The sequence below is a fragment of the Chrysochloris asiatica genome, unplaced genomic scaffold, assembly GCF_000296735.1.
Source record: "Chrysochloris asiatica unplaced genomic scaffold, ChrAsi1.0 scaffold00068, whole genome shotgun sequence".
NCBI lineage: Eukaryota > Metazoa > Chordata > Mammalia > Afrosoricida > Chrysochloridae > Chrysochloris > Chrysochloris asiatica.
Window position 1 is genome coordinate 10380667 of NW_006408586.1, and position 16041 is coordinate 10396707.

Consider the following 16041-nt stretch of genomic DNA (forward strand, 5'->3'; position numbering starts at 1 on the left):
ATAAGAAGCAATATTAACTTTTGTTCTTCCAGTACATAACGTTTTATTTGTGCTTTCATTTTCCTCAGAATATGGGAGTATGAAGTTAATGATTCTTGAGTCCTTTTTTTGAGCTGTGATAAATATTTTACCTGAAATTTGTCATTTAGCACCATAACAGCACTGTGAACCAAAACTGTTTAGTTCTCAAATTACATGTGAGGGAACTCAGGCATGATGGGGTTTAATAACATTCAAGTGGTAAAACTGCTCCTCTAAAGCATTGTATAATCCTCCCTTGAGAGTTATTTGAAAGCCAGAAAAGTGTTATAAAGGGATTTTAAGTCTTTGGAATGTTGAAGCCTTTCTTCTTGTATCAAAAGTATACTCATCTTTCAAGGATCAATTGCTATGTGACTTCCTCAGTCTCCCTAGTGTGAACCAATGCTCCTTCTCTGCATCTACAGCAGTATCCAATTTCACCTGGGTGTTTAATGTTAGGTACCTCTGATCAGCAAGACCTACCTTACTGGGAGCTTGCTAGAAATGCAGATTCTACGTACTGAATCAGAATCTACATTTTAACAAGATCCCTGATGAAGATTCATATACACTGTAAAATTTGTGAAACAAGTAAGTCTTTGAAATGTATAAGCCTTTCTTCTTGTATCACAAGAGTTATCTTTTCTGACTGCCTGACATTTATTTCCTAAACAGGAGGACCTGTATGATATTTATATTTGTCTTATCTAGAATGACTACCATAATACTTCCCATATGGTTGGCACTCAACACCTCTTTATTAAGTTTATTTTTCAAATGGAGAGCAACTTTCATAACAGTTACACCTTTGCATTGCCTATAATTCACGGAAGCAATGCTCTTCTCTACATTCTAAGTTCTTAGAAGGTACATAAAAGTACACTAATATGTATAAGTATATATTATGTATTAGGACATGGTCTAAGTTCTTTAAATATACTCACTTATTTACTTTCTAAACTAAAATTGATCATTTTTCTTCTTGGTAAATGCTGTCCAGTGGGTTATACTCATAACGGCCCTGCATAGCATTTGTGAGAAGTTGCTGGTGGGTTTGAACCACTAACCATGTGGTTAGTTGATTTATGTAATTGCTGTCAATGAATTGTATACCTGTAAAAGTTTAATTGGCAAAAGTTGCGTGATGGATATATTTATAATGCAGATAGATAAATAGATAGATAGATAAATAGATAGATAGATAGATAGATAGATAGATAGATAGATAGATAGATAGATGATAGATAGATAGATGATAGATAGATGATAGATAGATAGATAGATAGATAGATAGATAGATAGATAGATAGATAGTCCTTGTGTGGCACTGTAGGTTTAATGCACTGCACTACAAGATCCTATGAACTGTAAGGTTGACAGTTTAAGCTCACCAGTCACTCCTTGGAAACCCTACACAGAATTGCTGTGAGTCTGAACTGACTTGACAGCATTTAAAAACAATATAGATGTTTGTGTGTGTATGTGTATCGTAGAAGAAAGATAAGACTTTCTGCTCTGTGAAGATTTAAAGCCTCAGAAACTTTCTACAGGGTCATTATGCCAACTCATAATAATCCTGTATAAGATTTCTGATTCTGTAAAGCTTTACAGGAGCAGAAAGCCTCATTTTTCAAATATATATATAATTGTTGTTGTTGGTAAGTGCCGTCGAGTCGGTTCCAACCCATAGCAACCCTGGATAGGGTTTCCGAGGAGTGACTGGTGAGCTTGAACTGATATAGATAGATAGATAGATAGATAGATAGATAGATAGATAGATAGATAGATAGATAGAGATATAATATATAACTATAGGCTCTGGTAGCGTAGTGGTTATGAATCGGGCTGCGAACATTAAGGTCGGCGGTTCGAAACTACTAGCCGTTCCGCGGGAGAAAGATGAGGCTTTCTACTCCCGTAAAGATTTACATCCTCGGAAACCCTGTACAGGGTCGCTATGGGTCGGAACCGACTCGACGGCACACAACAACAACATATATATAGTTATTCGGAGTCCTTGAGTCAGTTCTTACTCATAGTGACCCTGTATAGGATTTCCAAGGAGTGGCTGGTGAGTTTGACCCATCAACCTTGTGGTTCAAACCAACCTTGAAGTCTAGCACATTATCCTGTAGCACTACACCAGGACTTTCTCTCTCTCTCTCTCTCTCTCTCTCTCTCTCTCTCTCTGTATACACACATATAGGTATATATAATAACTATATATATACACACACACTACTTATATGAGTCACAGGGTCAGCAGTTCAAAGCCACTAGTCGCTCATTGCCACTTAGCATGTATATATTATATATATATATATACAGAGGTTGCTTATATACTATAAAAATCTCAGGGAATTTGAATCCTTGGTTTGCGTGTTGGTTTGTATTGTTAAGTGTCGTCAAGTTAGTTCTGACCCATAGCAACTCTGTATAGGGTCTCTGAGTAACAGATGGTGGGTTTAAACCACCAACCTTTCAGTTGAAACCTATCTTGTATTTGAGTGCTTATCCTACAGCACCACTTCCCAGTTAATTGGTTAATAATGTGCTTACTGCTTCTCTTCTAACTCCTACTATTTTAGTAACATTTAAAGTTTTCTTCTTTTGAAGAATTCAAAATCCTTTTGAATCAAATATTGCTGTAAATAGTATGCCACTAACATCTTCTGTTTGTGATAAAATATATCATTGAAATATTTCAGTGAAGCTTAGTTTTTATTTCAGAACAGAACATATCTCATCAAATGTCTAGGTTTTAATATACATTATGAATATTGCTCATGTATGTCAATATGATTATATATTTAAAGGGGGGTAAGATTCCAATCCGGTGGACATCACCAGAAGCCATAGCCTACCGCAAATTCACATCAGCCAGCGACGTATGGAGTTATGGGATTGTTCTCTGGGAGGTGATGTCCTATGGAGAGAGACCATACTGGGAGATGTCCAATCAGGATGTAAGTATTTGTAGTCAATGAGTTATGGGTTCAGATTAAATGATCAAGCTGTGCAAGGAAGTGGAGCATTATGAAACCAGGTGGCTCCTAGTTTGTGACATTGAAATGGAATACTTAAAAGAGATGAAATTGTTTCCAAGTGTTACAAGGATATACATTTTTCCCTTAGAAATCTAGCAAAATGAAAAATTTTTTAATCAGAATGCAGTGAAATAGGTGTCCAAGACGATAACCAGTAGTTTTCAAGGAGTGTTTAATGGACTTTTGTTGCAAAACCATTTCTAAGTAACATAAGCAAGATATACATATCTGCCATCCATTGTAGATTTAGTTAATACATCTATGCCAATAATTTGTTTACTTAAATATATTTCCTGAAATCAGAAAAAAATCAATCTCTACATGTTGTTTTTCTTAATGTACTAAATTTACACATGAATTTGGTTACACAAAGTGATGTCTTTGGATGGAAATATATAATCTTGACTATGATATGGTGTTTTGAAAAGATTTTTATATTTATAGGTCATGTTTTCCTAATGCTTACTTGGTAAAGGAACTCTATTGTCAAATGGCAACAACACTCAAAGAGTTTTCTTTATGCTTAGCCAGAAACTGAGCATGCTCCCCAAGATACATAAAGAGGAAAGATGAGACGCTTTCAAGCATTTCTTATCCACAACATGTAAAAGTGCTTTAAGTTTATTGGGGAATAAAATTTTCTCTGCTCTTCTTTAAATAAACTCATATTAATACTACTGGGGAAATCAAAGTCATTTTTTAAAATCTCTCAGCATTACAGCATCTCTATATATCGGATCATCTCAAAGAATGGCCCCTGTATGAGCAGCTTTAGCATGATCTGGAAATTTATTTTGGAAGCGAATTTTTAGACTTTTAGTCTCAGACCTATGGACTTAGAAATTTTGGGTGTGAGGGTTTAGTGATCATTGCCTTGACAAACCTTTCAGATGACCATGCAGCAAATCAAAGTTTTAGATTACTGAGTAACATTATTCATAATTACGAATTAACTACCTGTTACCTATTAATATAGCACATAGGAATTCACCAAAGGAAGTTTTCATTTAAAAGGTCTGCAGCTGCTTTGCAGAAGAAAGATGCGGCTTTCGGCTTCTGTGGAGATTTACAGCTTCAGAAACCTGCACAGAGTCACTATGAGTCAGAACCACCTTGACAGCACTTAACAACAACAACAAGTAAACTAATGCTCTTGTTAGTGCAGTCAGGTCGGTTCCGACTCATAGTGACCCTGCATAGGGTTTCCTAGGAACAGCTGGTGAGCATACACTATCATGCAATTCAATCAGACCTTTCAGTCCATTGCATATACTGGGACTCCAGCAAAATAATTATTATCTATTAATATGTCATTGTTGTTATTCTTGTTGTTGTTGTTAAGTGCGTTGAGTCAGTTCTGACCCATACTGATCCTGTATAGAGTTTCCAGGGAGTGGCTGGTGAGTTTGAAACACTGGCCTGTGGTTCAACCTGAGCACATAGGAATTTACCAAAGGAAGAAGTTGCTGTGATTCAGAAGATACCATTTAACATGTGGTATAACTGAAATCTGTATACTGACTTCCTTTGCTTTCAGTAATATATGGTTTCCATAGGGATCTGTATGACCAGAAAATAATTTTTATAGCTCACTGAATTTCTATATCATTTACCTCTTTCTTTTGCTAGAAAGGATTTCTACAAATTCATCTTTCATTTTATTTCTCTTGATTTTCTTTAGAAAGCATATTGAGCATGAACTGTTTATTCAGACTTTTAGGCAATTTAAATGAGAGCTTGTTTTCATTCAGACTTTAAACCATTTATATTAGTGTGTCCTGCCCATGAAAAAGTAAAGGAAGCCTTAGTTCTTAAATTCCCAGAAATTTTGCTTCTCACACAGGTAATTAAAGCTGTGGACGAGGGCTACCGGCTGCCACCCCCTATGGACTGCCCAGCTGCCTTATATCAGCTGATGCTGGACTGCTGGCAGAAAGACAGAAACAACAGACCCAAGTTTGAGCAGATTGTCAGTATTCTGGACAAGCTTATCCGGAACCCCAGCAGTCTGAAGATCATCACCAGTGCAGCAGCAAGGTGACACATTAGATTTTGCAAGATGCATGCCCTTAGAAATTAATGTATTTGCTTTCTTCAATGTGCTCATTTTTGTTTTCTCATGCCTCCGATAGAATTCTTTGAGTCTTGTATCCCTCAAGACTGGAGAGATGTATTGTTTTGTTTGTTTGTTTCACCTTGCAAAAGGGATTTTCATGCAATATAATGGTAGTGATGCCATTCTGAGATGATTGTTTAACCTCAGTCCTGTCTAGAGGTGATTGTATATTCATGCTTATATAAGTCTCTGGAAAGTAGGATCCAGGGCCACTTATACTCCTTTTCTTTAAACTCTATGTTATTTAAAACAAAACAAAACAAAACAAAACAAAACAAAAAAAACAGAAGAAGCAGTTCTGGGAGTTGTAGGACTGCCAGTAAAATTCTAATTTATTTTTAATTTAAAATAAAATGCTTGTGCTGGCACACAGAATGTAATTCTCACCATTAATTAAACAAATATTTGTTTAATTCATATTGTGTACTAATTGCTTTCTTAGACAATTTGGACGATAAAATAAGATCTGTGTTCGAGCACTAGTACAGATGTTGTTGTTGAGTGCCGTCAAGTTGGTTCTAACTCACAATGACCCTATATAGGATTCCTGAGTGAGCTTGAACCACTGACCTCGTGGTTCACACCAACCTTCAGGGAGGTCCAATGTTTATCCTACAGTGCCAGACCAGTGTGATGCAAATGCACATTAGTAAAATAGTATGTAACTACCTCACAACTGAGAATCTGCAATGGTTTTGAAACATGCTTATTATTATGTTGTTGTTGTTGTTAAGTACAGTGGAGTCAGTTCCGACTCATAGTGACCCTGCACAGGGTTTCCAAGGCTGCAGATCTTTATGGGAGCAGAAAGCCTCATCCTTCTCCCATGAAATAGCTGGTAGTTTCGAACTGCCGACCTTAGTGTACCTATAAAAGAAGAAATAAAGAAAGAAAGATTAATTTTGGAAGGGGCTTTATGAGAAGTGTTAATATATTCGATATTACACTTTAGGAATAGCTATCTTGTTTAATAATTTACATTTTCATTAAACACATAAAAGAAAATGTTTTATTAGAACTTAATGATATATATATATATGTTGTTAAGTACCATGGAGTCGGTTCTGACTCATAGCGACCCTGCACAGGGATTCTGAGGCTATAAATCTTTACGGGAGCAGAAAGCCTCATCTTTCTCCTACAGAACCACTGGTAGTTTCTAACTGCCGACCTTGAGGTTAGCAGCCCAATTCGTAACCACTACACTATCAGATACATAATCATATATATATATACCATGTTACAGAGGTGGTGGTGAGATGATGGTAGTTGTATGTCATTAAATCTGTTCCGACTCATAGCAACCCTTTATAGGATTTCCAAGGCTGTAAATCTTTATGAGAGAAAGCCTCATCTTTCTCCTGTAGAGTGCCTAGTGGACTTGAACCTCTGACCTTTTGGTTAACAGTCCAACGGTTAAACCACTATACCACCAAATCTCCTTATTCTGTGTTATTGATGTTTTTAAGTGCTGTTGAGTGAGTTCCAACCCATAGCAACCCTGTATAGGGTTTCCAAAAAGGTGTTGAATCATTGACCTTATGGTTAGTCTAGTATTTATTCTACAGTGTCACAGTGGGTCTCCATGCTTTTTAGTTTTTGATCAAATTTAGCATATGTGCTAGTGCATAATTCATTCTTTAAAAATACTCCTCCTTAGAGCTAAAAAAAGATGTCAGACCTATTTGAAATGTTTCATATTATGACCACTCACTCAGTGGCTTGAGGATTAGTGAGCCAGTGATATCCTGATGGGTAGAGTAGGACTTTTTCAGTTCCAGTGACTTGAGGTGGATTTTACACTTCCATGAGGCTTTGTAGAAACACTTGTTCCTGGAAATCTATTTTCCATTTTGCTATCTTCAGTTTTCATTAATATTATCCTTCTCTTTTGTTTTACTTGCTAGAACGCATAGTAGCTAAAGCTGACATTTCAAATGATGAGGAATGCCTTGCTTTTCAAGTTAAGTTGTCTATTTAAATATCAGTGTGTGTATGTGTGTGTGATAAAGAGAAAAATTCAATTATACTATAGAATCAGTTTTAAGAGAAGTTTGTATCTTCAGTTTAGTATTCTTAAAACTTATTTAGAGCATATACATTTCTTAGAAATATAGGCAGAGAAAAAAATTTGTATTTGTAAGATTTATGCTAATAAAAACAACGTTATTTTGGTATCTATAGAGTAGAAATTACTTTATATAGCTCACTGCTATTTCTGTTCTGTGATATTTATTAATTTTGAGTTGTTAATATTTAACTACTATTTTGGAAAATCAAACTATTTTGAACTATTTTGAACCTGTATTCAATAATAAATACCTAGAAATATCTCAAAATGCATAGGTTTACTCTTGTAGATCTAAGTTAAATTTTAAAATAGTTTTATCTAGATGCATGCATTTGTGTATATAAAATACATATTGGAAATAAACTCAAATGGTGAATGTCACAGAAGCTAGAATATTCAGAAAAATTTCAGAAATGTAGAAAAAGAACTATACTTAGTGTGCACATAAATCCACAATATTAAGTGCTTTGTAGAAAGATTACATAGTGATGATTTAATGAAACGCATGTGTAAAAGATATTGTCTTTAGTTTTTATGTATTTGTCTTTACTTTTTACATATTTGCTGTTTTTGCTCAGGGAATCATCAATAATTACTACCCTCAAATTGACAGGGTATTTGCTAATCAAAACACCACAACATGACAGGGTATTTGCTAATCAAAACACCACAACATGGTGTGCCATGGAGTCGGTTCCGATTCATAGCAACCCTGTATAGGGTTTCTGAGGCTGTAAATCTTTATGAGAGCAGAAAGCCTCATTTTTCTCCCACGGAGCAGATGGTAGTTTCAAACTGCTGACCTTGAGGTTAGCAGCCCAACTCGTAATGACTACCGGAGCTCCTTATAATACAACATAGGATCCTTAATCTGAAAAGGAATGATTAATCATCTTTCTCCCATGGAATGGCTGGAGGTTTCAAATGGCTAACCTTGAGTTAGCAGCCCGACTTGTAGCCACTATGCTGCCAGAGCTCCTTATATTAAGCATACATGCTCCAATTTTTATTTAATATTTGAATAGGACAAATACAGATAAACTGAACCAAAGTTTTAGTAGGTATATATGTACAAAAAATTTATTAGAAATTATCTTTAGGGGTCACTAAGATTGAATTTAGTGATAGATCCTCCAATAAACCTACCCATAATTTATCCCATGATAGTAAATATCTGTCCTATGCCTTCATAGACAGAGATGACACAGATTCCTTTGGAAATCCACCTGACAGTTTAACAACCAAGAAGATTATAAACCTGTCTTTCTTCTGGCCATATGGTCCTCATTTTGCACCCAGATGATGTTTCTTTTGATCTTTAATAAGTAATAGTCACAGCAAAAAAATAACAAAAACAAATCTTTTCAACTCTTTCTATATCATAAAAAATGCACTCAAATAATAACTCATGAAATATGAGCTAGGGATATTTAAACCTAATTTTCTGGAGAAAATAGAAATGTCCTCACATTTTAATATTAACATATATTTGTAATTCAACTGTTACATTCTTATTGAAATACATTATTTCTCCTAATATCTATTCTTTAATATTTGGGGAAAAAAGAACATGATTTTGCAACAAAACAAGCCATTTGGAGCAAAATCTTTAAATTTTTTTCAAAAAAAAAATCAATCATCTTGTCACTAAATATAAGCATTTAAAAATTATATTTATATTTTACTTACTGTCATTGTGTCTTACAAGCAATGGGCCCATTATGATATTAACATTTTAAGATCATTAACATTAAGTTGCCGTGCAGCCATGTCTAGAGATATATTTTTTTTTTTCCTTTAGCAAATTTACTTTCCACTTTTAACAAGAATTATATGTTATTATCCTTTTGTGTAACTGATTAAATTAAGGCTGTTTTCACTTAAATTTTTCAGTAATGTACTTGATATATGGTTTACTAAGAACATAGAAATCATTAGATAAAAACTTCAAGAGAAAACAAAAACTTACTGACACTTGAACCTACCCATCTTATCTTTCTTTCCTCTACTTGAAAGGAAGAGTGGCTCCTCTTCTTGACAAAGGAAAATCCTTTCACATACACACATATTCTGGGTCTCATAATTTCCTGCCTTCTCAAAAATTTTCTTCTTTCAGCATCTTCCTCTTTTATTCTCTCCTACAGTTTCATTCTCTGTCTCTATGCATGGTCATTGTCATTAACATACACATATGTTCTTTTACATTATTTGTCAGATTTTTTCAAGTGATAAATCACTTAATAGATTTAATCTAAATCGATTTAATCTAATTCAGAATCTGTAGGGAATAAAAAGAGAATTTTGACATTTGATGAGAACTTCAAGTTGTTACTCATCAGATCATTAGGGGAGATTTGGAAGCACTGTTTGTCAGAGTTTTCTTATCAAAATATTGATGATATAATTACTATCTCCTGTTCAAAATGATTTTTGGGTTACCATTGGTAGACTATTTAAGTCATATGTTTCACTGTGTTATGGAATATTTCAATTTTACCTAAGAAGATCTATTGGTGAGGAGGTTAGTGTTGATATAAGTGCTCTAGGAGTCCTGGTGTTGTTCACAGCACAGCTAAGTGCAAGCCCAGTGTTTCAAACCGATTAGCCACTCCTTAAAAACCCAATAAAAGGTTCCTATGAGTTGGATCATTGAGAAGTATTAGTATTCCTGAACACTTAATTGTGCTCATGAGTAATCTGTACATGGACCAAGAGGCAGTTATTTGAACAGAACATGGGAACACTGAATGGTAAAAAAATAAAGAACGGAGTGTGACAGGGTTGTGTTCTTTCACCATACTTATTCATCCTGTATGCTGAGCAAATAATCTGAGAAGCTGGGTTCTATGAAGAAAATTGTGGCATTAGGATTGGAGGAAGACTCAATAATAACCTGTGATATACAGATGATACAACCTTGCTTGCTGAAAGTGAAGAGGACTTAAAATATTTAGTGATGAAGATGAAAGAGCACAACCCTCAGTATGGATTGCATCTCAACATAAAGAAAACAAAAATCCTCACCATTGGACCAATAAGCAACATTCTTATCAATGGATAAAAGATTGAAGTTGTCAAGGACTTCATTCTTCTTGGATCAACCATCAACACTCATTGAAGCAGCAGTCAAGAAATCAAATGACGGGTTGGAGACCTGGATGGCCAGCAGTATGGCAAGACCTGGGGACTCCTGTGCCCACAGTCAGTGACATAGACACAGAGAACTAGAGTGGAGAGTGAAGCATCCAGGTGATAAGAAGTGAGGGCATATGCATAAGAACACCCACACTTGTAGATAATACCCACTTGAACTGACTTCAATGGCTGGATGATCAGAACTCAACTAGAAGAAGAAAAAGAGGAAAAAAAGAGTAATCTGCTACAATTTGATGAACTTGACCTATATTTTATGGATGTAGTAGCTCAAAAGAGGGAAAAAATCTTTACAGTGAGGATCATTCCCACCCCTTCAATACACAGGGTAGACAAGGATGGGCAACTTGGACATTGGCTACCCAAAATGGGGGCTACAAAGGCAAGAAGTGACTGGCTTACAGGCTTTCAAGAGGGAGCCTAGACCCAGAGGACTCACAGGAAGGTAGAATCTCCACTGAGTAGTATCCAATCTGTCTGGGTGGGACTGATGAAAGGAGATGGGAATAGCACTCATGTTGCTCAATAGTGAATAATTGTTATCAGGAATGACTGTGAGGGTTGGGAATGTAAATGTAGACATTTTGTAGCAAAACGATGGGAGTGGTTGACTTTGCTGTCCAGGAGTAGAGGTCCCCAGGACCAGCAAGGGAGAAGAGCAGAGTGTGGGACTCTACCCAGAGAAACAGTGATCCCAGAGATAGAGGCAGAGACGATGACATGGAGAGATGGAGTGGCTAGGGACACTAGACCCAGAGAGGGAGAGAGGCTGTGTGCTGCGACTGGGGGACAGGCTTGCAGGGTATATACCCTTTGGTTGGTTGATGATGCATTCAGGGGACTGTAACCATGGCAATGAGATGATATATGATAGGATGAATGTAAATCTAATGTTCACCCGTGTAAACTATCACATAATTCACAATAAAACATTTAAAAAAAAGACATAATCCTTGTCATACAACTGAGGAGGAACATATTGGACATTATAAAATAACCTACTTTGGAAGACAATAAAAGTTAAAAATAAAAAGTAACTTGAAACCTCCCTTCAAAAAAGAAAATAAAGTTTTTGTTTTGTTTTGTTTTTTAATGTAGAATAAGAAAAAAAAAAAAAAAAACCAAAGACATCAAATTATGTATTGCATTAGGCAAGTCTTCTGCATTAGACCTTTTTAAAGTGTTGAAGAGCAAAGATGTCATCTTGAGGACTAAGGTGTGCCTGACCCAAGCCATGGTATTTGCAACAACCTCATATGCATTAGAAAGTTGGACAGTGAATGAGGAAGACCATAGAAGAATTGATGCTTTTGAGTTATGGTATTGTAGGAGAATATTGAAAAGTGCCATAGGCTGCCCAAAGAACCAACAGATCTGTGTTGGGAGAAATGTAGCCAGAATGTTCCTTCAAGGCTAGGATGGCCAAATTCGTTTCTCATACTTCAGACATATTGTCAGGAGGGAGCATTTGCTGGAGAAGGACATCATGTTTGGTAAGGTGGAGGGTCAGAGAAAAAGAGAAAGACCCCAGCAAGATGGATTGACAAAGTGGCAGCATTAATGGGCTCAAGTGTGTCAACAATTGTGATGTTGGCCCAGGACTGGGCAGTGTTTCATTTTGTTGTACATAGGGTCACTATGAGTCAGTACTGACTCTATGGCACCTAACAACAACAACAACAACAACAATGAGTTGGAACTGACTTGATGGCACTTAATCACAATACCATCAACAGGTAAGAGCCCAAACTAAGTTCCACTAAGTAGCAAAAAAAAAGAAAGTGAACTCACAAAGTTTGACTGAAGAGTATATTATAGAACATCATGAGGGTAATGAGATATGCAGAGTTATGGAGAAAATGCTACAGAGTATATCCTGGAAGGCTAAGAAAACAGTGCTTTCATTAACAACAATTAGAAAGAACTTGAGGAAGAACAAGTCTGAGGAGAGAGATGAACATTCAGATACAATGAGTGAGTCCAATAAGAAGGCAGAAGTTCACATCTTAACATTCAGACAGAGATTAAAGCTAGGCATGTGATTTAGAGAATTCTATGTATGAAAATGACTAGAGAATCTAGTCAGAAACGGGTTTAGCAGATACAAACCTCGATTTAGTAATGCCAGTTTTCACAGTATAGCCTCTATTTTTGTAAATGTATTTAATTTCTAGTTAAAATCTTAATATCCCACTGGATTATCAAGAGACTTTAATGTATGAATTGTAAAGAGTATTGTTTCATGTAGTTTGCATGAGATAATCCTCAGGCCAATCTGTGCTGTTGTTGTTAATTGCTGTCAAGTTGGTTCTGACCCATAGTGGCCCTGTATAGGTCTTCTGAAGGAGCAGCTGGTGAGTCTGAGCCACTGAGTTTGCAGTTCAAACCGACCTTGTGGTCGAGTACTTATCCTACAGTGTCATACCAGGACTCTTTAAAACTTTGTAATTTTTAGGTTCTCTTTGCTATTTTGGTTCAAACCTGAGGTGAGGGCCCAGAATTCGTTTTGAAGCCTCATACTGCCTCATTCAATCAGAACTTAAGTCAGTATTCAAATGTCTGCAAGAGTAAAAAAGTTAATGAGATTGAAAAAATGCCTTAGTCATATGTAATAGAACAGGATGGTATCTTGTGAGTATGTTAAGATCTTTGTTAAGGACTGAGGAGCCAATCAATGCCATCAGGTAATTTCTGGTGAATGTCAGTCCTCTAAATAATAAATATAAATTACATCATCCAAAATAATGGATTAATTACATTAACCAAAATACATATCATCTCAGTTCACATGTTCATACCTAGAGAAGAAGAAGACTGTCTCTATTCTTACTCTTGGTAAATAACATCAATCACAGACCAAAAGAATTATGTGATACCATAGATGGAAACAAGGAACAATAATCAGAGGTAGAATGACACTCAAAACACGCAGAAAACCACAGAGCAAGTAATTTCAACAACAAAAAAAGATAGAATAAGCCAAATTATCAAAAATTGCAAAGGCACTTAACAACAACAAATATGTACAAGAGCAGAAAGCCACATCGTTCGCCCATGGAGTGTGACTGGTGGGTTTGAACCACCGATTTTGTGGTTAGCAGACAAGTGTTTATCCTACAATACCACCACGAGATGGGTTTTGTTGTTGTTACCCCAGTCATCAGATTCTTCAGTGATAAATTGAAGTAAGTTGAAATTCTTCAATTTACTGCCCTCTTCAGTAAATTGATGTCATCAAAATTCTTAGCATAATGTATTAAAGATTCTTTTCAATACACTTAAAGTGAGGTTAGTGTTTTATTTTTATTTTTTTTATTGTGAATTGAATGAAGGTTTACAGACAAGATAATCAGTTTTACAATCAATGAATCATATGCTTTGTTTCATATCAACGAATGCAATCTCATCCTTGCAATGTTTGTCCCGCTTCCTCCCTGTGATTTCCCATATGCAAATATCCTCTTTAAAACTCATATATTTGTGAAATATATATGTATATATCCCACTCTTCCTCTCCTACCTATTTACCCTGTGTCTCTGTCCATGTATCTACACATGGAACAGTGTTATTCCAAGGTTGTATGTTGTTGTTTGTTGTCAGGTGCCATCGAGTCGGAACCGACTCATAGCGACTCCATGCACAGCAGAACGAAACAATGTTCGATCCTGGGCCAACCTCACCACCGCTGCCACCCCCGAGTCCATCAATGATGCCACCTGGCCGATCCATCTCGTTGTATATATATGACTATTTACCTCTATCTCCTTTAGTCCCAGCATACCCCCTTGTGTCTTTACCTATCTTCATCAATCTTCTGCCAACCTTGCTCTTCTTGTATATTGCCCTCCCATGACCTGAGTTAATATGTGCCTACTCTCTAGCCAGTGAATTATACTCCCTTCCCTTCCACCTCTGGTGACCATCAAAGAATATTTCTCTTAATATGGAAACCTTTCCTTAAGATTTTACAATAGTGGTCTCATACAATATTTTTCCTTTTGTGATTGACTTATTTCACTTAGTGTAATGTCCTCTAGATTCATCCATGTTATAAGGTGATGTGAAGATTTATCATTATTCTTCATCGATGCTTAGTATTCCATTGATTGTATGTACCAAAATTTGTTTATCTGTTCTTTCATGAAAGGGCATTTAGACTGTTTCCATCTTTTTAATATAGTGAATATTGATGCAATATTTTGTTGTTGTTTTGATTTTCATTCTCTAATGGCTAATGATCATGAACATTTCTTCATATGCTTGTTGGCTGCTTCAATATATTCCTTAGAGAAGTGTCTGTTCATTTCCTGTGCCCATTTTAAAATTTATTTTTGGACTTTCTCTTGTAGTTTTCTATAAATTTTAGGGAGTAGTCCCTTGTTAGATATGCCATTGCAAAAAATTGTTTCCGATTCTGTTGAGTCTCTTTTTTTCCTTTTGGCAATATCTTTCAATGCACATAAGCATATATCTAATTTTTAGGAGGTGTCCCAACCATCTGTTTTGTCTTCTGCTGATTGTGTGTTTTTAGTAATGTTTGATCATATATTTATGCCATGAGTAAAGCCCCTAAGTTTGTCCCTTATTTTTTCATTGATGATCTTTATAGTTCTAGATTTTACATTTAGGTCTTCCATCTACATTTTTTGGTTTTGTATATGGTATGAGATATAGGTCTTATTTCATTCTGATGCTAATGGATTTTCAGTTTTGCCTGTTCCATTTGTTGAAGATACTAACTTTCCCCATTTAATGTGTTTTGGCACTTTGTCAAAAAACCAGCTGACTGTATTTGTATGGATTTATTTCTGGAATCTTTATTATTTGCCATTGTTCTGGGGATCTTTCTTTGTACCAGTACTAGGCTATTTTGATCATTGTGGCTGTGTAGTAAATTTTGAGATCAGGAAGTGAAAGGCCTCCAACTTTGTTCTTCTTAATCAGTGCTTTGCTTATCCAGGGTCTATTTTCTTTCCATATAATGTTAGTTATGATAGGTTTTATCTCTGTAAAGAATGATTTTGGAATCTGGATTGGGACTACATTTCATCTGTAGATTGCTTTGGGTAGTATTGACAATTTTACAGTGTCAAGTCTTCCTAGATCATGGTATTTTATTCCATTTTTGTAAGTCTCTTTTAGCATCTTGTAGTACTGTTTTGGATTTTTTCTTTGTATAGGTCTAATCTTTTTCTAGCTAGATTTATTCATAAATATTTAATCTTTGGGGCAGCTATTGTAAATGGTATTGTTTTCCAAATTTCCTTTTTGGAGCTGTCTTTATTAGTGTAGGAATCCAACTGATTTTTGTATATTGATCTTGTATCCTGTCACTTTTCTGAATATTTCAATGAATTCCAATGATTGCCTTGCTGAATATTTGGGATTTTCTATGTATAGGATCAATCATCTGCAAACAAAGAAAGTTTTACTTCTTCTTTGCAAATTTGGATGCCTTTAATTTTCCTTTCTTGCTTTATACCTCTGGCTAAGATTTCCAACAAAATATTAAATAGGAGTGGTGATAAAGGGCATCCTTGTCTGGTTCCTGCTTACAAAGGAAATGCTTTCAGTTTCTCTCCATTGAGGGTAATATTGACTGTTGGATATAAACTCTTAATTATGTTGAAGA

At 35.6% G+C, this 16041-nt stretch overlaps 1 protein-coding gene across 1 annotated transcript in view; it reads left to right on the top strand.

The window, feature by feature from the left end:
- EPHA3 (EPH receptor A3) overlaps positions 1-16041 on the top strand; it is a 542876-nt gene that overhangs the window by 498960 nt on the left and 27875 nt on the right. Inside the window, exons 14-15 of the mRNA XM_006864655.1 lie at positions 2838-2987; positions 4912-5105. Coding sequence (XP_006864717.1) covers positions 2838-2987; positions 4912-5105 — 344 coding nt within the window. The remainder of the gene's footprint in view (positions 1-2837; positions 2988-4911; positions 5106-16041) is intronic.